The sequence below is a fragment of the Geotrypetes seraphini genome, chromosome 8, assembly GCF_902459505.1.
Source record: "Geotrypetes seraphini chromosome 8, aGeoSer1.1, whole genome shotgun sequence".
Taxonomy (NCBI): domain Eukaryota; kingdom Metazoa; phylum Chordata; class Amphibia; order Gymnophiona; family Dermophiidae; genus Geotrypetes; species Geotrypetes seraphini.
The window spans coordinates 11,790,208-11,815,034 of NC_047091.1; the positions used below are offsets into that span (position 1 = coordinate 11,790,208).

The window sequence follows — 24,827 nt, forward strand, 5'->3', positions numbered from 1 at the left end:
GAAGTCCACCCGGTACTGTCTTTAGGTTCACATTGCTGGAGTTGCCATCGAAGCCCACTCCAGCCTATCCTAACCATCCTGTCACTGGAGATTCTATCAAAGCCCTCCCCAGCTCACTCTAAACCAAATCATCATATACGGGACACCCAGTACCAGACTTAAGTTTGTTTTATACCATTCACTTTCTATTTAGAGATCATCTGTGTTCAGGGTTACCAGACGTCCAGATGTATCCGGGCACGCCCTCTTTTTAGAAGGCATGTCCGGACGTCTGGGTGGCTTTTCAAAACCCAGCACTTTGTCCGGTGTTTTGAAAAGCTCCTTCTTTGGGACCACGTGACATCATCATGTTGCATCCACCCATGCGTGGATGCTCTCCCGACCGATGAAAACAGGTTGAGGGCGCAGGACTGGGGCGTGATGTGGGCATAATGGGGGCAGGACTGGGCAGGGCTACGGATCTGGATTTTATTTAACTAAAATCTGGTAACCTTGTGCTCATCCCGTGCTTTTTTGAACTAAGTCGCCGTTTCATCTTCGCCACCTCCCTCAGGAGGGCCTTTCAGGCATCTACCACCCTCTCCGTGAAAAATAAATTCCTAATGTTGCTCCAAAGTCTGCCACCCCACCATCTCAATTCATGCCCTTCAGTTTTGTCATTTTCCTTTCTCTGGTAAAAAGGTTTGTTTCTATATTAATATGTTTCAAGTATTTAAACGTCTGTGTCACATCTCCCCTGTCCCTTCTCTCCTCTAGAGTATACATATTCAGGTCTTCCAATCTCTTCTTGTTTGTCACTTGGCGCAAGCCCTATACCATTTTTCTTACTTTTCTCTGGACCGCTTCAAGTCTTTTTACATCCTTTGCCAAGATGTGAAAAGGAATTTCGTTCATGCAGCACAACTTAAGCATATGTCAGGCAAAGACTTTCATAGAACATAGAAACATGATGGCAGATAAAGGCCAAACGGCTCATTCAGTCTGCCCACCTGCAACATCATCCACTATTTCCTCCTCTCTTTATTGGTTAAGGCTCTTAACATTTGCATCTTCTCTACCTATAGGCTAAGGCTCTTTATACCTGTGTTGTGATGTCATAGAATTTTATGGTTATAGAAACATTGTAACATGATGACAGATAAAGGCCAAACGGCTCATTCAGTCTGCCCATCTGCAACATCCTCCACTATTTCCTCCTCTCTTTATTGGTTAAGGCTCTTAACATTTGCATCTTCTCTACCTATAGGCTAAGGCTCTTTATACCTGTGTTGTGATGTCATAGAATTTTATGGTTATAGAAACATTGTAACATGATGACAGATAAAGGCCAAACGGCTCATTCAGTCTGCCCATCTGCAACATCATCCATTATTTCCTCCTCTCTTTATTGGTTAAGGCTCTTAACATTTGCATCTTCTCTACCTATAAGCTAAGGCTCTTTATACCTGTGTTGTGATGTCATAGAATTTTATGGTTATAGAAACATTGTAACATGATGACAGATAAAGGCCAAACGGCTCATTCAGTCTGCCCATCTGCAACATCATCCATTATTTCCTCCTCTCTTTATTGGTTAAGGCTCTTAACATTTGCATCTTCTCTACCTATAAGCTAAGGCTCTTTATACCTGTGTTGTGATGTCATAGAATTTTATGGTTATAGAAACATTGTAACATGATGACAGATAAAGGCCAAACGGCTCATTCAGTCTGCCCATCTGCAACATCATCCACTATTTCCTCCTCTCTTTATTGGTTAAGGCTCTTAACATTTGCATCTTCTCTACCTATAGGCTAAAGCTCTTTATACCTGTGTTGTGATGTCATAGAATTTTATGGTTATAGAAACATTGTAACATGATGGCAGATAAAGGCCAAATGGACCATCTAGCCTCCCCATCCACAGCAACCATTATCTCTTTCTCTCGCCGAGAGATCCCACGTGCCTATCCAAGGCCCTTTTGAATTCAGACACAGTCACACATATCTCAGAAGCTAGACAAAGTTGTTGAGAGATATCTGCTCATTTGATAAGTATACTTGGGCTCAGACTCAGTCAGACTCAAATCTGGAAGTTTTTTGGAAAAGCAGATTATTGTCTACTGCTGAACTGTAAGTCAGTCAGCGTTTGATCTGTGTTCCTGAACTAAAATACATTTATATATTTGCTATAATTAAATCTTTCTGTAGCAAAGGAAGCAAACATTTTAATTTTTGTGTGCCCTCTTTTTTTTGTCTTCAAATATGGGAACCCTAGCTATACATGCGTGATTTCATCTTGCAAACTGTTTCAGGATGGGATTTAGATGAAACAAATGCCTTTTCTTGCCAAGAAAAGAAGGCATACAGCTAGGGGGACAGGAGAAAAGTTACCTCCCACTCAATGGAACTTTAGGAACACCGGGGTTTCTATCGAGTGCTTTAAATGCCACCCAGAAGACCCTGCAAAGCTGGCAGACTTAGGGATGGAGGGAGCCTATTTATAGTCGCTTTTTCCGAGGTGGATTCCCCTACTCTGGAGGTTCTTTACAATACTTTTCTTGGACACCCTTAATTTTAACTTCTGTCACAGTTTCTATCCACAGTGTTGGGGGGGGGGGGAGGGGAAGGCACTGGAGCCACCATTAAATTATCAGTGGGCAAGAATCCAATAAAATTCAACTTGGAGGACTAAGGAAGTCAACGAGTGAGTGAACTCGCATGTGGATATGCAAAATCTGCTCAGAGGAAGAATATGGATGTTGACACCCAGAATAAGCTTGAAGAGACACATGGTTGGGGGAAAAATGAAAGCAAAGCTTGGATTTGTGTGTACAGTGGGACAGAGGGAGTTGAATGTGGGGATGTTTCTACTTTCTCCCTTTGAGGAAAAAAAATGCAGAAATGTAAGCACTACACACAGTCCCAGCCTGCTGCACAGAACCTGCACGTCCTATACATTATACACCTTACACTGGTTATATACCTGTAGCACACAAGTTGTACAGGTCATTCGTTTATCACATATGACCAGCAGATGGTGCTCACCTGCCAAACAAGGAGCTTGGACATGTAACCCCTTTTCTTAATAAAATCCAAAGCTCCGCACTGTACACCAGAAGCAGAGATAAGTCTAAACTTTCAATGCAATTTATATGTCAAGATTGGCAGAGTTTTTGTCTGTTGTATTTTCTGTCCAGGATCTTTCCCTCTCCATGACAGCTACATGTTCATTACAACTAAAGCTGAGGAGAGTTGACACTTGCGGAGAGGAATTTCCCTTCTACCAGAATTTGTTGAATGCTGAAATGGCACAAAATCTACCCCGCCCCCCCCTCCCACTGCACACACACGTACACACTTCATGCCAACTTTATCCCTGAAGATTTTCTGGCTGCCCTTTCACTTACTTCTGCTGTTCACACCATTCAATGATTTCCAGCAAATCCTCCGGAGTGATAAAGCATCCTTGCACCTGACCAGGTGGCCCCCAAAGGAGCTGACATCTAATAAGGCAGCTATATGTGTTCAGATGAGGCAGGAATCAGAAACCGTGAAGTAGTCTGACTAACTTATGCCATGCACAAACCCTAAATTGAAACTTTGGCACTTCTGCCCTCCTCTTTCCCCCTACTACTTCTAGCATACATGACTGTTGGTAGTAACAGTACACAGACAACTTTTAAGCCATACTAAAATATAAAATCAAAGCATAATATAAACGGAATAAAGTCCCTTTGAGATTGGATCAGTTAGGCAGTCTGGGCTTTCCCATGGCTGCTACAGTAACACAGGGTGCAGTCTGGAGATCAGCCAGCAGGTGGAGATGTCGCGCTTCTCTAGCTACTTGTCTTTTTTTTCTCCTGCATGGTCTTTCTGACAAGGGCTTGAAAACCCAAAGTGACAGTCCCTTCGCTGAACAAAAGAAAGAAGGGAGAGAGATAACAGAGGATCCGGGGTGCTCATTGCCATCCTCTGCAGCGAGGCTGTGCCTGTTGTCGGCTTCTTTACAAAGAATTTAGATGTTTCAGCCAGGTCCTCGAGTCACTGAGAAGCTTCATCCGCAGAGCTATGATTCAGAATCTAGGGGGGGGGGGATTATCCAGACCTAAACAGACAGAAAACAACAAAGACACAAAAGAAAACATGTCATAATCTAATTGTTGCCTCCATTCATATAATAGTTGCCCTCTACTGGGAGCTACATAGATTCAGATTCAGATAATATTATTAGCATGACAGTTCTACATGTTATCTACATAATGCATTACATAGGCACAAAGATGAGTACCAGAATGTAAACCACTTAGACAATAAGTGGTATATAAATGCAATAAATAAATATATAAATAACAACAAGGCTCTAGTATTAGTCAGAAGGTCCCTAATTCTATATAAAAAAGTGCCTACCGTTAGGCACTTAGATCGATGCGTGGCACACCTAGCCGACCTAGGCACCTAACAATAGTTTAATTGGTTCAACCAACACTGTTAATTGAACAGCACCATTAAAAAACAATTTAAAAAAATAATTGTAGGGTAGGCGCCCAACTCTGTAGCCACCAGGTAGGCATCTACACCGAGGTACCTACCGGCACCTACCCAAAATGGGTGAGATTAGGGGTGGAGTTAGGCATGGATTGCTTGGGCGCTAGTAGGTGTTCTTGTTAGGCACCGATAAATTAGGCCAAGAAAACCCTGGCCTGACATACCGCCACGTCACATATGACGCTTACCAGCGCCTAAGTCGAGTTAGACACCACTAGATGCCATTCTACAATGACATGTCGAGCAGCTTCTAGCTACTAGGTGCCATTTATAGAATCAGGCCCAAGATGTATAAGGTAGCACAGGAGGTGTGGAGCGCTCTGGTATTAGTTAGAAGATGTATAGAAACATAGAAACATGATGGCAGATAAAGGGAAATGGTCCATCCACAGTAACCATTATCTCTTTCTCTCCCTATTGGCTAAGGCTCTTAATATTTGCATCTCCTCTCTCTATTGGCTAAGGCTCTTTATACCTGCATTGTGAGGTCATAGAGCTTTATGGTTACAGAAACATGATGGCAGATAAAGGCCAGATGGTCCATCTAGTCTGCTCATCTGCAGCATCCACTATCTCCTCCTCTCCCTATTGGCTAAGGCTCGTAACATTTGCATCTCCTCTTCCTATAGGCTAAGGCTCTTTACACCTGCATTGTGAGGTCATAGAGCTTTATGGTTATAGAAACATGATGGCAGATAAAGGCCAAATGGTCCATCCAGTCTGCCAATCCGCAGTAACCATTACCTCTTCCTCTCTCTAAGAGATCCCACGTGCCTATCCCAGGCCCTCTTGAATTCAAACACAGTCTCTGTTTCCACCACCTCTTCCAGGAGACTGTTCCATGCATCTACCACTTTCTGTAAAAAAAAGTATTTCCTTAGATTACTCCTGAGCCTATCACCTCTTAACTTCATCCTATGCCCTCTCATTCCAGAGCTTCCTTTCAAATGAAAGAGACTCAACTCATGCACATTTACACCACGTAGATATTTAAACGTCTCTATCATATTTCCCCTCTCCCACCTTTCCTCTAAAGTCTAAAGTATATATATTGAGATCTTCAATTCCGTCCTCATATACCTAATGACAAAGACCACGCACCATTTTAGTAGCCTTCCTCTGGACCAACTACATACTTTTTATATCTTTTTGAAGGTGTGGTCTCCAGAATAAGGGAGTACAGGCAACGCATTCATCTCCAGAATGTGTGCTTCTCTGACCTGATATCAGTCAGACGATTGATAAGAAAGTCCAAGTGGCTGGAAGAGCCCTAGTTTTGGTCAGAGGCTGTAGTGTAGAAGGTGTCTGACCAAAATGTAACCTGTTAAAAGTTGGGTATATGACTTATACCATAAGATAAATGGATACCAATTGCATAATCCTGTATACTTTCAGCCTTAGGTATGGACTATTTATATCTTTTAAAAATGAGATCTGGGGAAGGGCAGATGTGGGCCCTCTACACAAAAGTAGAAGTAAGGAAGAAGTCGGGAATTACAGGTCAGTAAGTCTGACTTCTGTGGTAAGCAAATTAATGGAAACACTTTTAAAACAGAGAATGGAGAACTTTCTGGAATCCAGTGGATTACAGGACCAGAGGCAACATGAATTCACAAGAGGTAAGTCTTGTTAGACAAATCTGATCAATTTCTTTGACTAGGTGACCAGAGAATTGGGTAGAGGGAGTGCACTAGATGTGGTATATGTAGATTTTAGCAAAGCCTTTAACAGTGTTCCATGCAGATGTCTAATAAATAAACCGAGTCAGACCCCACTTGGAATACTGCATCCAACATTGGTCTCCCAGCCTAAAGAAGGATATAAAACTGCTGGAGAGGGTGCAGAGATGAGCAACGAAACTAGTAAATGGTATGGAGAAACTGGAATACGAGGATCAACTTAAGAGACTGGGACTGTTCTCCCTTGAGAAAAGGAGACTGCGAGGGGATATGATCGAGACCTTCAAAATACTGAAAGGAATCGACAAAATAGAGCAGAAAAAATTATTTACATTGTCCAATTTGACACGGACAAGAGGACACGGAAGGAAGCTAAGGGGGGACAAGTTCAGGACAAATATCAGGAAGTTCTGCTTCACGCAGAGACTGGTGAACACCTGGAATGCTCTCCCAGAGGAGGTTATTGCGGAATCGACCGTCCTAGGATTCAAAAGCAAACTAGATGCACATCTCCTTACGAGAGGCATAGAAGGATATGGGTGACTAAAAATTACGCCAGGTGTACACCTGGCAGGGCCTCCGTGTGTGTGGATCGCCGGACTTGATGGACCGAAGGTCTGATCCGGAGATAGCGCTTCTTATGTTCTTATGCCCTCGGGATGGGCCCCAAAGTGATGGGCTGGGTTAAGAACTGGTTGAATGGAAGACAACAGAGGGTAGTGGTTAATGTAGATTGCTCTGAGAAAAGGGATATTACCAAATGGTGTGCCTCAAGTTTCTGTTCTTGGGCATGTTCTTTTTAACATTTTTATAAGCGATATTGCTGAAGGGCTCTTTGTGAATGATACCAAAATCTGAAGTAGAGTAGACACCCACGGATGATGTGAATAACATGAAGAAAGACCTAGTGAAGTTTGAAGAATGGTCTGAAATTTGGCAGCTAAAATTTAGTGCTAAGAAATGCAAGGTCATTGCATTTGGATTGCAAAAACCTGATGGAACAGTACAGTTTAGGGGTGAAAATCTTATATACATGACAGAAGAACGGGACTTGGGTGGGATCGTAGGTGATGATCATAAGGTGGCCAAACTGGTTGAAAAGGTGACGGTGAAAGCTAGAAGGGTGCTAGGTTGCATAGGAAGAGGTATGGCCAGTAGGAAATAGGAGGTATTGATGCCCCCATATAAGACTCTGGTGAGACCTCATTTAGAATATTGTGTACAATTCTGGAGGCCGCACCTTCAAAAAGATAGAAAAAGGATGGAGTCGGTCCAGAGGAAGGCTACTAAAATGGTGTGTGGTCTTCACCATAAGGCGTATGGGGACAGACTTAAAGATCTCAATCTGTATACTTTGGAGGAAAGGCGGGAGAGGGGAGATATGAGAGAGACGTTTAAATACCTATGTGGTGTAAAGGTGGCAAGTCAAATGCACGCAAGACAAACGCGCGCGGACAAATGCGCGAAGACAAGTGAGCGCAAGACATTTGAGCGCAACGACAATTGAGCCCAACAACAATTGAGCCCAACGACAATTGAGCGCAATGATAATTGCAGGCATAGGAACAAGGCACTAGGGGCAGCAAAACACAATATGTAAAGCACAATATGTCTTGCACCCATTGGACTGTGAACTCACTATTTACTTTACAATACAACATCCTGCGCGCTATTGTCTGGTGACGGAACAAATGCGCGTGGGTCAAACTATGAATCAGTTGTAACGGGACAAAACGCGTGGGTCATATGCATGCCGACATTGTGTTCCCACTGCCATTATTACTGAAAACTGAACTTTTCCTCAGATGTCTTGGCTCACTTGTCTTGCGCTCACTTGTCTGCTCTCAAATGTCTTGGCTCACTTATCTTGCGCTCGCTTGTCTTCACGCTCACTTGTCTGCTCCCATTTGTCTGCGCGCTTATGTCTTGGCGCTGTTATCTTGCGCTCACTTATCTTGCGCTCACTTGTCTGCTCCCATTTTTCCGTGCGCTTATGTCTTGCGCGCATCTGACTATGAACCGGTGTAAATGCACATGAGTCGAGTCTCTTTCATTTGAAAGGAAGCTCTGGAATGAGAGGGCATAGGATGAAGTTCAGAGGTGATAAGACTCAGGAGTAATCTGAGGAAATACCGTGGTAGATGTGTGGAACAGTTTCCCGGAGGAAGTGGTGGAGACAGAGACTGTGTCTGAATTCAAGAAGGCGTGGGATAAGCATGTGGGATCTCTTAGAGAAAGAAAGAGTTAATGGTTACTGCAGATGGGCAGAATGGATGGGCCATTTGGCCTTTATCTGCCATCGTGCTTCTATGGTTTCTGCCCAGGTGCAAAAATGAGCCTGTTTAAATGCTATCGTTAACCAATATCACCCCTGGGGTGGTTGTATTAGTTTCCTTTCACAAATTTTATTTGGTAGTGAGCTAACATGGTTAATCCCTGTTTCTTCCAATATTACGGATTTATTGGAATCACTTTTTCATTCACTCTATGAATAATGTTTCTCATGTATAAGTCGTCTTCTCATAATGACTGGGCAAATGAAATTGTGCAGACAGATTGGGTTAACTTCCCTCTGCCCCAGTCCCAACGAGGAGGAAGAAATTCTTTTACCCAGAGGAATATCACTATTAACCTTTGTTAGGTCATTTCATTTCTGAATTGGAATTGGAGTCTAGATTTAATTACATGTCTTTCCAAAGCTGAGCTCAAAGCAAGTGGTATTCATTGATGGTAGATAGTTCAAGAGAGCTTACAACCTAAGGACCTCATTTACTAACGAGTGTTAACCAGTTACAATGAGAACATAAGACTTGCCACACTGGGTCAGACTGAAGGCCAATCAAGCCCAGTCTCCTGTTCCCAACAGTGACCAATTCAGGTCACAAGCAAGGGGGGAAGGGAATGAGACTTGTTTACTGCCTATTTGTGGTTACAAAGCGCACCTAGCTTGTGATTGACACACTAAGCATTTATATTGTGGGCGCTAACATTGAAGGTGCACTTTATAGAATCCAGCCCTATGTGTTGAATATTGCACTTAAGTGGTAGCTAGTTCATAGTGCCAAATGTGCAGACCTAGTCTGGCACTGAATATCCATCCATAATACTGGCAGTGGTCCAAAAATAAATGCTAAGCACCTAGTGGCGTAGTGAGGGTAGGAGGCGCCCCTCCCCCAATACCCTCTCTTTGCCCCTGCTTCTTCTGCGCCCACTTCTTCTTCACCACCTCCATGCCACACTCTAACCCTTATTTGCCCCCCCATACCTCTTTAAATCTTCACCAGCGCGAGCTGCTTCGCTGGCCTGCTGCTCGCGCCAGCATTGACTTTCCCTCTGACATCACTTCCTGGTCCCATGACCTGGAAGTGATTTCAGAGGGGAGCCAGGCTGGCGTAAGCGGCAGGCTGGAGAAGCAGCTTGCGCTGGTGAAGATTTAAAGAGGTACCGGGAAGGGAAGCCGTGTGTGTGGCATAAGGGGGTGGAGAAGCGATAGTGCCCCCACCATGACAGTGCCTGGGGCGGCCCGCTCACCCCCATTCCCTCCCTTACTATGCCACTGTGACTATCTAGACCAGAGGTCAACAGCCTTTTTAAAGCACAGCTCTATTGTATCCTAAATGTTTGACCCATGATGTACAAAGAGCCGCACTAGGAAGAGAAGGGGGATTGAGATACGATTTTTAATGTGAATGAGTATATATGCATTTAACACAAAAACAAAACTTCAAGTACTTGCAGAAAATAAAGAAAAACGATTTAATGAGACTTTTGACACTGTAGTTCTGCACAGAGTTGTTTCATGTCCATTTCATCCTTTCTCCCCATGCACCATCTCTCCTTCCCCTCCACCCCTATGTCCATATCTCCCTCTCTCCCCATGCACCATCTCTCCTTCCCCTCCACCCCTATGTCCATATCTCCCTCTCTCCCCATGCACCATCTCTCCTTCCCCTCCACCCCTATGTCCATGTCTCCCTCTCTCCCCATGCACCATCTCTCCTTCCCCTCCACCCCTATGTCCATATCTCCCTCTCTCCCCATGCACCATCTCTCCTTCCCCTCCACCCCTATGTCCATATCTCCCTCTCTCCCCATGTACCATCTCTCCTTCCCCTCCACTCTTATGCCCATTTCTCCCTCTCTCACCACTCTCATCCCTCCTGCAACATATTTCCTCTCCCCCCCCCTCAACCCCACTCACAAATTTTATGCTCTTTCTTGCTTCAACGAGTCAGCGGCAATTCCTACAGGTGCCTACCCCCTAACCCGGAAGCCTCTCCTCTGTCGCGTCTTGCCTGGGCAGAAACAGGAAGTTCTGAGAGAGGGCGGGACATGGCGGAGGAGAGGCTTCCTGGTTAGCGGCAGGCAGCTTTAGGAATTGCTGCCGCTAACCCGCTGAAGCAAGAGAAGAGCCACAGCCAGTTGGTGAAGGAGTCACGTGTGGCTTGCGAGACGCCGGTCGCCAACCCCTGACCTAGACTGAATATCTATCCCCGTGTGCGCACTTGGGACTATATTCTATATATGATGCCTAAAAAATTGGTACTGGAAAGGATGATGCTTAGTGCGATTCTATAAAACACCTCCAAAGTTAGGCCCAGTTTATAGAATCATGCTTAGTGCATGTGCGTGTGCCTAACTTTTAGGACCGCCCATGACCCACCCATGCTCCTCTCTGGCCACACCCCTTTTTATGATCCATGCACTAGAATTTACATACACCACTTTATAGAATACGCTTAGAAATTTGTGCGCACAAATTCTAATTAGTGCCAAATATTACTTGTTAATTGCCAATTATCAATGCTGATTGGCTTGTTAAACAATTATGTTGCGTGTGCAAATCGGAAATGTGCACAGCTTTGCACATGCAGCTTTGGTCGCACTATACAGAATCTGTCCCATGGTGAACATAAGAATAGCCTTACTGGGTCAGACCAAAGGTCCATCAAGCCCAGTAGCCCGTTCTCACGGTGGCCAATCCAGGTCCCTAGTACCTGGCCAAAACCCAAGGAGTAGCAACATTCCATACAGAAACCCAAGGGATAACAAGATTCCGGAATCCCAAAGAGTAACAAAAGATTCGGAATCTGAAGTAGTAGCAACATTCCATGCTACCGATCCAGGGCAAGCAGTGGCTTCCCCCATGTCTCTCCTAATAACAGACTATAGACTTTTCCTCCAGGAACTTGTCCAAATCTTTCTTAAAACCAGCTACGCTATCCGCTTTTACCACAAGCTCTGGCAACGCGTTCCAGAGCTTAAAGAAAGGATTGGACAAATTCCTGCTGGAAAAGGGGATAGAGGGGTATAGATAGAAATTTACTGCACAGGTCCTGGACCTGTTGGGCCGCCGTGTGAGCGGACTGCTGGGCGCGATGGACCTCAGGTCTGACCCAGCGGAGGCATTTCTTATGTTCTTAACTATTCTCTGAGTACAGAAAAAAAATTTCCTCCTGTTGGTTCTAAGAGTATTTCTAAGAGTATCCCCTGGTCTTTGTAATAACAGGCGCCAAGAACGAGGGGTATAGTTAATAAAGAGGCCAAATTGGAGAATAATATGGTTTGCATTATTGTACATTAAATCGTATTAAGCAAGTAAGTCTTATGCCTGAGGCCAGCCAGACATGGTTTGCTCAGGGCTCACAAGGATTGTTAATGGTAGAAGTGGGATTGGAACAGTAGCTTCCCCAGTTCTCAAGCTGGGCTAGTCCTTCCTGCCACTCATAGATGTCGGAACGGGGGGAGGTCACAGGGGCCATGGCCTCCCCCCAAAACTGGCGGTCAGTTATGTCTGTACTCCCCTACCCACCTCCTCCTGGCCGCTGTAGCTTTAAATCTGCAGGCAACCGCCATGAAGTATCGCTGTGGAATGAAGACCTCTGGCGAAGACCTGTTAATTGACCTGTTAATTCACACTGCGCAGTTGCTGCCCAAAGATTTAAAATTACAGCAAGATAGCGACCTGTTGTGCCGTAGGAGTCTGCTGGGGCTAGGATGGAGCTTTTGTTCCCCCCCCCCCAATGAAAAAGCATTCCACTGCCTATGCTGATCATTGCTGGGTTCAGTGTAGTAAGGGGTGGGGTGGGCGGGTGGGTGGTTCACCCCAAGCGCCATCTTGGTTAGGGTGCAGACACCCATCCTCCTCTCCCCCTCCCACTGCCGCGCATGCACACCGCTTCCCTTCCCGCGTACCTCTGTATCATTTCTGACGCGTGCAGCAGTCCCCAAGCTGCTGTCGCTCCAGCGTCGGCTCATCCTCTGGACCCGCGCCTAAGAAGTGACGTCAGAGGACGAGCCGACGCTGGCGCAGCAGCAGCTTGGGGATTGCTGCTCACGCCTGGGGCATTATAGAGGAACGGGGGTGGGGAAGGAGCATGCGGGGGGGGGGGGAGGGCACCACCGCCCCCTGGGTGCCTCTCGCTCTCACTGCACCACTGGCCGGGTGCCTTCAGCCTTGTGAAAATGAACCCAGCTAGCAAACCTTCCCACCTGACTGCAAAATACGAGCTCACTCCTGCCCCCAAGAGCATTAACAGAGTGCAAGTTGAGTGTGACCTGCCCACAGAGTTCCATAACAGCACGTCTCTGAGTGGGACCTACAGGCAGGGAGTCTGCGGGCGACCGATACTACCGCCTGTCCTTTTTGTGGCCGAAGCTGCAATCTGAAAATGGCCAAGTAGCCCACTTTGAAAGCCTATTTCCTTGGCTTAGAAAGCCTAAAAGCCTACCATCCCCCCCGCTCAAATGTAAGTGAGCCAAGAGGCAGGGGGAAAGAAAAGACATTATTCCCACACCATAATTTCCTAGAACTATTTCAGTTTGAAACAGCTCACGCTCCAGCCTTTAATTCAATTAGATGTAATTGGTAAGTGAATAAGCAGGATTCATTTCACAGGCTATTAAGGTATGTGGGCTTGCCTGCAGGGCTCTCCCCGGCTTCATTGTGCCATAATGCTCCGCCGGGACTATACGTTTTCCCGCCTTGCAAGCTTGCAACTGAATTAAGTGCCCTTGAGAGCTGAAAAGTAGGGATAGCCTGCGTCGAGCATTACACCAAACAAAGAAAAAAAAAATGGCTGTACGCATTGAAACCAGAGAGAGTATATGAGCAAGTATGTTGTGCACAGGTATTTTTGACACAGCTTGCTGCTAGGCTTGCAAAACGGTTCATAGTCATTCGCGCGCAAGACAATTGCACGCAGACAAACGCGGGCGGTCAGATGCACGCAAGCCTTTATAGTGCAAAGGACTTTGGTTCGCTGCGCTCAATTGTCTTGCGCTCAGTTGCCTTCGTGCAATTGTCTGCGCGCTGTTGTCTTGCGCGCATTTGACTTGCCACCGTGCAAAACAAGTCTTGTGCAGGAAGTCAGTACTCTCAGAGCTCTCTTGGAAGGAAACCACAAAATCAATGCACCGAACATAAGAATATAACAATAGCCATTCTGGGGCAGACCAATGGCCCATTTAGCCCAGAATCCTGCTCCCAGCAGTGGCCAATCCAGGTAACAAGTACCTGACAGGATCCCAAAGAACAGCAAGATCCTGGAATTCCAAAGAAAGCAAGATTCTGAAATCTTAAGTAGTAACAAGATTCCAGAATCCCAAAGAGTGGCAGGATTCCAGAATCCTACAAAGTGGCAAGGCTCAGGAATCCCACAGAGTAGCAAGATTCCATGCTACCAATCCCAGGGAGAGCAGCAGTTTTCCCCATTTCTGTCTCAATAGTAGACTATGGACTTTTCCTCCAAGAACTAAAACCATTTCTGTCCTCCAGGTTCTCAGCCTGCTGCAATAACCACTCCCAAATGCTAGTATAGTGAGGCAAATACAAAACATACGTCTAAGTTCAATTTGGGCGTATGGTGCTAGATGTCCAAAGTCGGCAGTGGGAAAATGTCCATTCTCGATCTAAAATTTTTTTTAAAAAAAAAATCGTCTATCTGGGTGTCCAAACTAGAGGTCTGCATAGGAATGGGGATTGTGGGAATCCCGCGGGTCCCGCGGGGGTTCCGCGGGAATCCCCCCATACCCACGGGGACCCCCCTCTAGCCCACGGGACTCCCACGGGGATGGAAGGCTTTGGAAGCAGGATTTGTCCATATAATATAATGGACACGTCAGCCTTAGTAAAAGAGGGAGTTTATATGTTAATTACCTGAACAGAAAACAAAAAAAAGGGTTCCACCAAAGAGATTCCACAAGGAAAACAGCAGCGCAAACACAAAAGAAACTGTGGAATTGGTGATCCTGTCATAGTAACATATCATAGTTAGATAGTAGATGACGGCATAGTAGATGACGGCAGATAAAGACCCGAATGGTCCATCCAGTCTGCCCAACCTGATTCAATTTAAATTTTTTAATTTTTTCTTCTTAGCTATTTCTGGGCAAGAATCCAAAGCTTTACCCAGTACTGTGCTTGGGTTCCCACTGCCGAAATCTCTGTTAAGACTTACTCCAGCCCATCTAAACCCTCCCAGCCATTGAAGCCCTCCCCAGCCCAGAAGTAATTGCTGCTTTTTATGGGAACGGGCGGGGATAGAGGTAATTCTTTGCGGGGATGGGTGGGGACGGAGAAGATCCTGATGGGGATGGGTGGGGACGGAGAGGATCATGGCGGGGATGGGTGGGATTTCTGTCCCCGCGCAACTCTCTAGTCCAGACCGCCAGTACGTCTATCTTTATTCCACATATTTGACCAAAATTTCGTCCAAATCCTAAACACCCAGAACAAGACCATTTGGATATGGGAGGGGCCGGTCCTGTAATGGAATGGCCACTCAGACATGGCAACAGAGCAACGGGGCACCTTACAGGACAGTACTGTGAACTTCAAAAAAAGGATGCCACATAAATCTCTCACCAGAACTCCCTTATAGGTTATGGTGAGCCCCCCCCCAAAACACACTAAACCCACCCGTCTACAGCCCCGATAGCCCTTACGGTTGCAGATGGCACCTGTATGGTTTTGGGGTGTTGTTGTGGGCTCACATTTTCCACCATGAATGTAGTGGTTAGAGTGGCTTATGGCCTGGGTCCTTCTCTCTATGGTTCACTAGCTCGCCCCTCCCCCCCCCCCCAAGCTACTTAAGACACCTGTATGCAGCTCCACTAGGCTGATGTTCCGGAGACAGATATGTACATTTTTATTCTGATCTTTGTGGCAGTGTGAGGGGGGGGGGGGGGTCAGTGATCACTGGGGGAGTGTGTGTGAGTCTTTACATTGCCTCTGCAGTGCTTACCTGGTCACTTTGGATTCCTTTTTGGCATTTAAACCTGCTTTTACATCATCTAGCTCACAACATGTAATTTTTGTCCAGGAAGTCTCGTGAAACATTCGATTATCCCTAAACTTGATCATCTACCCACTTCCATCCCACTGCCCACAGGCTCCTCTCTACAACTGGAGTTCTCTAGCAAAGTCCTGGGCATCACCATAGATTCCTCGCTATCCTTCAACGACCACCTCAATTCCCTGATAAAAAAATGCTTTTACAGCCTTCACATGCTGAGGAAAGTGAGGTCCTGCTTCCACCAAAAACACTTTGACGAGCTCGTACAGTCCATCATCCTCTCCAGATTGGATTATTGCAATTCCATTTACCTTAGCTTAACAAAGAAAAGCCTCCACAGACTCCAACTAATCCAGAACACAGCGGCCAAACTTATCTTCTCAAAAAGTAAATTTGACCATGTCTCTCCGCTCCTGTCCAAGCTCCACTGGCTTCCTGTCATCTCCAGGGTCCACTTTAAATGTGCCTGCTTAACCTTCAAGATCCTCCACGGCATCCTTCCACCTCTTATTCCTCTATCCTGGAATTCCTCAAATCCATTCCTCACTAGATCCACGCAAAAACTAAAATTATCCCTCCCCTCCTTAAAAGGTATCTCCCTCGTTGGTAAACTCGGTTCCTCCCTCCACTTCAGAATCGCTCAGTTATGGAATAGTTTCCCTTCCCCTCTCCGCAACTTGAGCCCCCTTCTACCATTCCGTAAGCTTCTGAAGACCTGGCTCTTCTCCAAAACGTAACCTCCTCCCCTCCCTAGTATTATCACACCTAACCTCTCTTCTTACCTACTTCTATAAATCTATTGGAGTTCCGTTCCTTCCCTAACCATGTAAACCGTGTCGAGCTCCACCTGTGGAGATGTTGCGGTATATAAACCCAAGATTTAGTTTAGTTTAGTTTTAGTTTAGGACGACTAAGTCTAGGTCGGCCCACATCCCGCCCAAATACCACCCTAACCACTCCTCCAGATATGCACCTTTTAGCTCTGGGCGCACAGCGGCATTCAGAGGCCTAAAAAAATCCCTGGATACGTCCAGAAAGTTGGTTTGATTATTGGCACTTCGACGACCTGTGCCGACTTGGGCGGGTTTTTAGACGGGTTTACGTTTCGGTTTTGAGCCCCATACTGTATATTTTAGGTCTTATAGATGGTGTAAACACTCATAGTTAGATTGCTAAAAAATGCATACTATAGTTTAATTTGTATAACTGTGTACCCTATCCCATAATCTGCCCAGTCTCTGACCTTGTGTACATGTAAGTACACACGACACATTTTGGCATATTCACATAGAATAGCACATGTGAGAATATCAGTGTTTATGTGTGAATTTGCACACATATGTATACATATATGCTGGTATTCTTCTCATTTACGTATGCTTCTGATACCCTCCTTGTGACTGTCTGAAAACAACCAACCCTCAGCATGGATAAAAGTCCTGTGCAGGAGGTGATCTGGGATAGACTAAAATCTAATCCACAATTTATTAATCGAACTATACCACAAAGGTTCAGGGTGATTTACATTCAAAGAGACCATAAAATCTACGGGAAAATTCAAAGACAATCAGTAATTAAAATATCATCATACCATGAATATTACAAGTCATAAAAAAGTTTTCAAATTTTTACAAAAACCTTAAGTAATTGTAATCAGGTAGATTATTCCAAATTGTAATGGCAGCGTAAGCAAAAGAGGAGTTTATCTGTGGAAAATGCAGTAATAAAGTACCACATAATCTGATGGAAGAATAATGCAAATGAGAAAAAAGCAAAATCAGATGATCTGAAGAGTCAGTCTGTAATATACGATGAACTGTGCAAGCTGATTTAGGGCTCCTTTTATCAAGGCGCGCTACGGGGGTTGGCGCGTCGGACATTTCATCACGCGCTAACCTCCGCGGCAAGCCTAAAAACTAACGCCTCGTCAATGGAGGCGTCAGCGACTAGCGCGGCATTCTGCGCGTTAACCGCCTATCGCACCTTGATAAAAGGAGCCCTTAAACTTAATTCGCCTCTCAACCGATGACCAATGAAGATTCTTATACGCTAATGCAACCCTTTCATATCTTTTTAGACCAAAAATTACTCTAACCGCAGTATTCTGGAGCAACTGCAAATTTTGATCAGTTTTGATGTGAAGTTCAAATATAAAGAATTGCAGTAATCAAGTTGAGGCAACAGTGCAAAAAAAGATGTTCAATAAGCCTTATCCCCTCTTTTACTAAGGTGCGCTAATCGAATTAGCACATGCTAAATGCTAACGCGTCCATAGACTAACATGCATGCATTAGCGTTTAGTGCGCACTATATTGATTAGCGTGCGCTAATCGGTTAGCGCCTCTTAGTAAGAGAGGGCCTAAGCTTCCTCATAATATATAAAATCTTCCTCCATAAATTAGAAATTTGATCTTAAACTAAACCTTAGGTTTGTATACCGCGCCATCTCCACAAGCGTAGAGCTCGGCACGGTTTACAGGGTTAGATTGAAAAGGAGCTACAATGAAGGGTTATAGGAAAGGAGCTAGGAAGATAAAGAACCAAAGAGCGGGAGGTGTTAGATTTTTGAAAAGAGCCATGTTTTCAGGTGTTTGCGGAAGGATTGAAAGGAGCTTGAAATTCTGAGCGGGGATGTGAGGTTGTTCCAGAGTTCTGTGGTTCTAAAGGGGAGGGATGTTCCTAGTTTTCCTACGAGGGATATATCTTTTGTAGAGGGGAATGATAGTTTCAGTTTTTGGGAGGATCTAGTGGAATTAGGGTTAGAGGAGTTCCAGAAGAGTGGGATAACGAGAGGGAGGATGCCATGTACACATTTAAAGAGGCACTCTGGAGTGAACTGGGAGCCAGTGAAGTTTGGACAAGAGTGGGGAGGCGTGGTCGAACTTGCCTTTAGCGAAAATAAGCTTGGCTGCGGCGTTCTGGATTAGCTGAAGTCTATGGAGTTTTTTTTTAGTTAGGCTTAAATAGATGGAGTTGCAATAATCCAGTCTAGAGAGGATGGTGGATTGAACAAGGATGACGAAATGTAAGAGATGAGTCTAAAACAATAAAATAAGTGAAGCGTCTAAAAGATTGGGGAAGGAAAGGGACAGACGTCCAGGACATCTTCAAATCTTTGTGTGAACTTTTCCCAGCACGTATTGGGCGCATTTTGTACTCATGACAAATTTCAAAGAAAACATTTGTGTGGACTTTCGCTTTAAACTCTGGTGCCAAGCCCCAAATTGACGTAGATAGTTTGAAATTTCTCCACTGAAAACTCGGAAACTTACAAAGGATGCTTCTGGAAACAAACAAAAAAAAAAGGCTGGTTGGGTTTGTTGATTCCATGAAATGAATTTTGCTTCTGGAAGTTTAAAAGCAAACCATTCTCCCTCTATCTCAGGCTTCACATCCCCAGGTGCCCCGAGAGACCACTGAACGTTGGAAGTCTGTGTTGCAAGCTCACCTTCTGCATACAGAACAGGTATTTCTAGCTTATGATGAAGGCTTCACTGTGAGCTGCAGAAGCACAGAGGTGCCCTTGATGTGACTCTGGCTTGACGCAGAGTGACAGCCTGCAGGGGTGGCGAGAGCAGGAAGTCATTCTGTTGGACGGGTAACTTGTGCCTTTGCACAGACCAGATGACAGGCCATTGGCTGGAAGGAACACTTCCTACCCGCATTTCCAGCTTGTTAATATCTTTTGGAGACAGCAGGACTGTGCCGGCCAACACAAGTACCTTGATTCCATCAGAAAAATCACTCAATAACATAGGCAGATAAAGACCTGTCTGCCCATTAGTTAAACATGATTAAATTAACTTGTCGTCTTCCTTTGATATTTCTGGGCCTTAGACTAAAGTCCACCTGGTTATTGTCCTAGGTTCCAACTGCTGAAGTTGCCATCTAATCGAGCCATTGTGACATCACTGCTGAGGTTGGTTCTTAGGCACTGGTGGAATGAGGCATTATGACATCACAATCTCAGCTCTGAAATGTTGCTACTCTTTGGGTTTCTGCCAGGTAACATAGTAAATGATGGCAGATAAAGACCGGAACGGTCCATCCAGTGTGCCTATTAGTTATACCCATTACAAATACATGATTAAGTTAACTTGTCTCTTTGATATTTCTGGGTCATAGACTATAAAGTCCACCTAGAATTGTCCTAGGTTCCAAATGTTGAAGTTGCCATCCAAGCTCACTCCAGCCTATCCAAACATCCTGTTTGCTGGATATCTGCCATAAAGTCTGGCCAGTAATAGCCTCATGTTCCAAGTTAGTGGAGTTCCCATTGATGCCTTCCCCAGCCCAGTCTACACTGAATCACCATATATGGCGCACAGACCATACAAGTCTGCCCAGGGTGTCAGGTCAAAAGCGCGCCGGGACAAAGGCGCGTGCAGACAAATGAGCGCAGCGCAGAGGCACGCACCGCAGAAAATTACTGTTTTTAGGGCTCCGACGGGGGGGGGCGTGGGGGAGGAACCCCCCCCACTTTACTTAATAGAGATCGTGCCGCGTTGTGGGGGCATTGTGGGGGGTTTGGGGGGTTGTAACCCCCCCACATTTTACTGAAAACTTCACTTTTTCCCTGTTTTTAGGGAAAAAGTTAAGTTTACAGTTAAATGTGGAGGGTTACAACCCCCCAAACCCCCCACAACGCCGGCGCGATCTCTATTAAGTAAACTGGGGGGGCTCCCCAACAAAAACACCCATCGGAGCCCCTAAAAACTGTAATTTTCTTCGGTGCGCGCCTCCGTCTTGTGCTCAGTTGTCGGCGCGCGCCTTTGTCTTTCGCGGGGTTGTCTATGAACCAGCCTTAGTTCTTTAATTTATACCATTCTTTTTCTAATTTAGAGATTCTCTGTGTTTACCCCATGACTTTTTAAATTCTGTCACCATTTTCCTCTCCACTATTTCTCTCAGGAAGGCATTCCAGGCATTCGCCACCCTCTCCATGAAAAAGTATTTCCTAGCATTACTCCTAAGTCTTCCTCCCCTCAACCTCGAGTTATGCCTTCTAGTTTTACCATTTTCCCTTCTCTGGAAAAGATTTGATCCTATATTAATACCTTTCAAGTATTTAAATGTTTGTATCATATCTCCTCTGTCCCTCCTCTCCTCCAGAGTATACATATGTAGGTCTTCCAGGCTCTTATCGTACGACTTTTGGCTCAGATCTTTAACCACTTTTGTCACTTCCTTTGAACCACTTCAAGTCTTTTTACATTCTTCGCTAGATATGGCCTCCAAAACTGAACACAATACTCCAAGTGTGGCCTCACCAAAGACCTATACAGGGGCATCAACATCACTCTTCTTCTGTTGGTTACTCCCCATTCGATACCGCCTAGCATCCTTCTGGCTATAGTAACTAAAGCACACGGGACAAAAATGCGCCAACAATCGCGGGCAGGACTTATGTGCGCGGCCTTAAAACAGTTCCTGTTAGTGCTCTTAGGGGGGGTGGGGTGTGTGTTTTGCGCTTCCGTTGGAGGGTGTGTGGGGGAGGGCACCATTACAGTGGCAACTGACGCTTTCCTTCATTTTTGGGGTATTCGGCAGTTTTCAATGTAGTGGGGGGATTCCTCTCCACACTCCCCCAATGGGAGCACAAACATTTGTTTACCCACACACATCTCCATTCAGAGCACTAACAGGGAGTGTTTTAAGGTGGAGCGCATAAGTCCTGTGCGGGATTGTCGGCGTGTTTTTGTCCCGTGCGGTTTTGACGTATCACCATAGCCACTGCCTTATCAAACTGTTTCGATGCCTTCAGATCCTCAGACACGATCACCCCAAGGTTCCTCTCCCCATCCGTACATATCAGTCTCTCAATAGATTTTTGAAAGAGAGACTACCTCTTTACAGTGGCTTAGTAAGGGGGAGGCAGGGAGGCTGTCTGCCCAGGACGCTGTCTTGGTAAAGGCGCAGTCACCCGTTCTCCTCTCCGCCTCCCCCCCACTACCGTGCGTGGGCGCTACTTCCCTTCCCCCGTACCTCTGTAACGCTCTTGGCGCGAGCAGCAACCCCCAAACTGCTGCCACGCCAGCGTCGGCTCTTCCTCTGATGTCACTTCCTGGACCCACGCCTAGGAAGTTACATCAGAGGAAGAGCAGACGCTGACACGACAGCAGCTTGGGGGTTGCTGCTTGCGCCAGGAACCTTACAGTGGCACTGGGGAAGGGAAGCGGCATGTGCATGGCAGGAGGGGGCAGGGAAGGAGCGTATGGAGATGGGGAGGGGAGGGGCAGAATTCTCTGAGCATCGGAGCTGTTGCCACCACGGCTGGTGCTAAAAACCGCGCTACACTTTTGAGGAGGGTTAGTTAGCTCTGTCTCTTACCAGCAGTTCCGAAAATTATTAAAAACCTACTTATTTAAGAAATTTTTATAATTTCTAGGTCATCTGTTTTTATTGTCACTGTTTCAATTTTCTTTTGTAAACTGAATAGAACTCCTAAGGTAAGCGGTACATAAATAAATTTTTATGTTACGTTATATTATTTATATATGGGAAAATCCAATTTGTGCAGAGGTGACTGTTTCCATTGTGGTGGCATGCTATATATGGGACACAGGCTGTGGAAGTCTGCCCAGCGCTGGCCTTAGTTCTTCACAGCCGGAATCACCATTTAAGCACCCCTTGACACATCAACACACATGCAGTTATTTAAGTTTTCTTGATTTTTCCATGCATTTTCTAATTCACAATCATCTCAAGAAGGTGGCAGGTAAAGGCAATTCCGGTTCCATAGCTATCCTGCCGCCATTTAGTCCATTTTCCCCTTGATAAGCTATATGTGAAGTTCCATTGTCAGCCTGCAGGAGGCCCAGCTTTTGGGAGAGGTTGGTGGGATGTATGCCATCAACCAGTTGGTTACACTATACCTCACCGAGTAGGCTGGTCATGCCTGTTCACACCATTGCTGTTGTTTCCTATCAGAGGCCATTTTGTTTCTATCTGGATGCCTACATAAAGCCAGTTCCTGTTTGGTTTCCTGGTCAGAACTTGGTGTGCTGTACTTGGTCTTGGCCACTAGGTGTCACCATTGCACAACGAATGGTTCCCCCTCCCTCCATAGGTTGTTAACACTGTTCCCTGGATTCTGTTTAGGTCACCCAAAGTTGGCAACATAATTTTGAACACAGATCATAATTAGCTAATTAGGTGATAACAATCATTTACAGATGCTAAGAAGCACTTAATTGGCAGTTATTAGGAGTTAAACATGGATCTGCCTTATGCCCTATTCTATAACAAGTGCGCCTAAATCTCATAGGCCCTGATTCTATAAATAACGCCTAAGGTTTGGCACCTAGATCAGCACGCCTAGTCATTCTAGGCACCTAACTTATTTAAAAGAGTTATCCCCCCCCTTTTTACAAAACCACAGAAGTGGTTTTTATTGCAGGCTAGTATACTGAATGCTCTGCGCTGCTCCAGACACTCATAGAGTGCCTATGAGCATCAGGAGCAGCGCAGAGCATTCAGCGTGCTGGCCTGAGCTACAAAACGCTATCGCGGTTTTAAAGAAGGGGGGTTAATCGGCACAGATAATTAAAAATAGCACTTCATAACTGAAGTAAATGTCATTTAATTGGATGGTAGGGGCCGTAAAATTCAACTCTTCGCCTTCCCCTCCCTAAAACTATGCCACTCAAAAAAATTCCTAGACAAAACCTACGCCTTCCAAGCTGCCAAACTAAACCCTTGGCTAGCCCAAATGGTCCTCAAGGCCCACAACTACCTTGACTTCAGAAAATTACTCAAAACTCACCTATTCCGAGACCAAGACCCTTAATGCCCCTTTCCAATCCTCTTCCCCCCTTCTGATCCTCGCCCCTCCCCAGTTCTCCCTCCTCTTCCCACTACTTCTCTCCTTGCTGTTCGCAACTCTAGGATCAATTTGATATGTAATCACTTGTAAATACTCTCTCCTTGCTGTCTGCTACTCTATGATCAATTTGATATGTAACCACTTGTAATCTCTGTTTAACTAATGTGAACCGCCTAGAACTCTTCGGGGTATGGCGGTATACAAAAATAAAGTTATTATTATTATTATAACTTGGAAGGTGCCTAGCAAATAGTTCAAGGCACCTACCAGAAAGTAGATGTGATTAGGGGGCGGATTATAGGCGTGTTTGTCATGTAGGCACCTGTTTTGGAATTAAGGCATACTCATTTAGGCCAAGAAAATCCTGGCATTAAATATGGTACACCTAAGGTTAGGATGCCTATTGACACATAAGTCTACTTTAGGCGTGATTCTATAAAGTACGTCTAACTTTTATAGAATCACGCATATGTGCTGCACTCCTTGGCACCTATGTTTTAGGTGTTATTTATAGAATCAGGCCCATAGCGTGCAACTCTAAAGGGGATATGGTTTAGTTAAGGAGAATTCCCAGAAATTAAGCATAATGTCATTGCGTTTATACACATAACTGCCATCAGCTGGGCATGAGCATTTCCATCAGCCTTTGGCATGGGTAAATGCTCGTACCCAAACTTAGAACATAAGAGCTACCATAATGTGACAGACTGAAGGTTCATCAGACCCAGTATCCTGTTTCCAACAGTGGCCAACCCAGGTCCCAAGTACTAGAAGAAGCCCAAAGAGTAGCAACATTCCAGAGCAGAGATTGTGATGTCATAATGCCTCAATCCACCAATACCTAAGAGGCAACCTCAGCATTGATGTCACAATGGCTTGCTTGTCCTATACTTGGCTCACATAAGAACATAAGAGCTACCATAATGGGACAGACTGAAGGTTCATCAGACCCAGTATCCTGTTTCCAACAGTGGCCAACCCAGGTCCCAAGTACCTAGAAGAAGATTGTGATGTCATAATGCCTCAATCCACCAATGCCTAAGATGCAACCTCAGCATTGACGTCACAATGGCTTGATTGTCCTATACTTGGCTCACATAAGAACATAAGAGCTGCCATAATGGGACAGACTGAAGGTTCATCAGACCTAGTATCCTGTTTCCAACAGTGGCCAACTCAGGTCCCAAGTACTAGAAGAAGCCCAAAGAGTAGCAACATTCCAGAGCAGAGATTGTGATGTCATAATGCCTCAATCCACCAATGCCTAAGAGGCAACCTCAGCATTGACGTAACAATGGCTTGATTGTCCTATACTTGGCTCACATAAGAACATAAGAGCTGCCATAATGGGACAGACTGAAGGTTCATCAGACCCAGTATCCTGTTTCCAACAGTGGCCAACCCAGGTCCCAAGTACTAGAAGAAGCCCAAAGAGTAGCAACATTGCAGAGCAGAGATTGTGATGTCATAATGCCTCAATCCACCAATGCCTAAGAGGCAA

At 45.3% G+C, this 24,827-nt stretch overlaps 1 protein-coding gene across 1 annotated transcript in view; it reads right to left on the reverse strand.

Moving 5' to 3' along the window:
* Positions 1-3,640: 3,640 nt before the first annotated feature.
* NKAIN1 (sodium/potassium transporting ATPase interacting 1) overlaps positions 3,641-24,827 on the reverse strand; it is a 262,439-nt gene continuing 241,252 nt past the window's right edge. Inside the window, exon 7 of the mRNA XM_033953781.1 lies at positions 3,641-4,086. Coding sequence (XP_033809672.1) covers positions 4,077-4,086 — 10 coding nt within the window. The 3' untranslated portion in view covers positions 3,641-4,076. The remainder of the gene's footprint in view (positions 4,087-24,827) is intronic.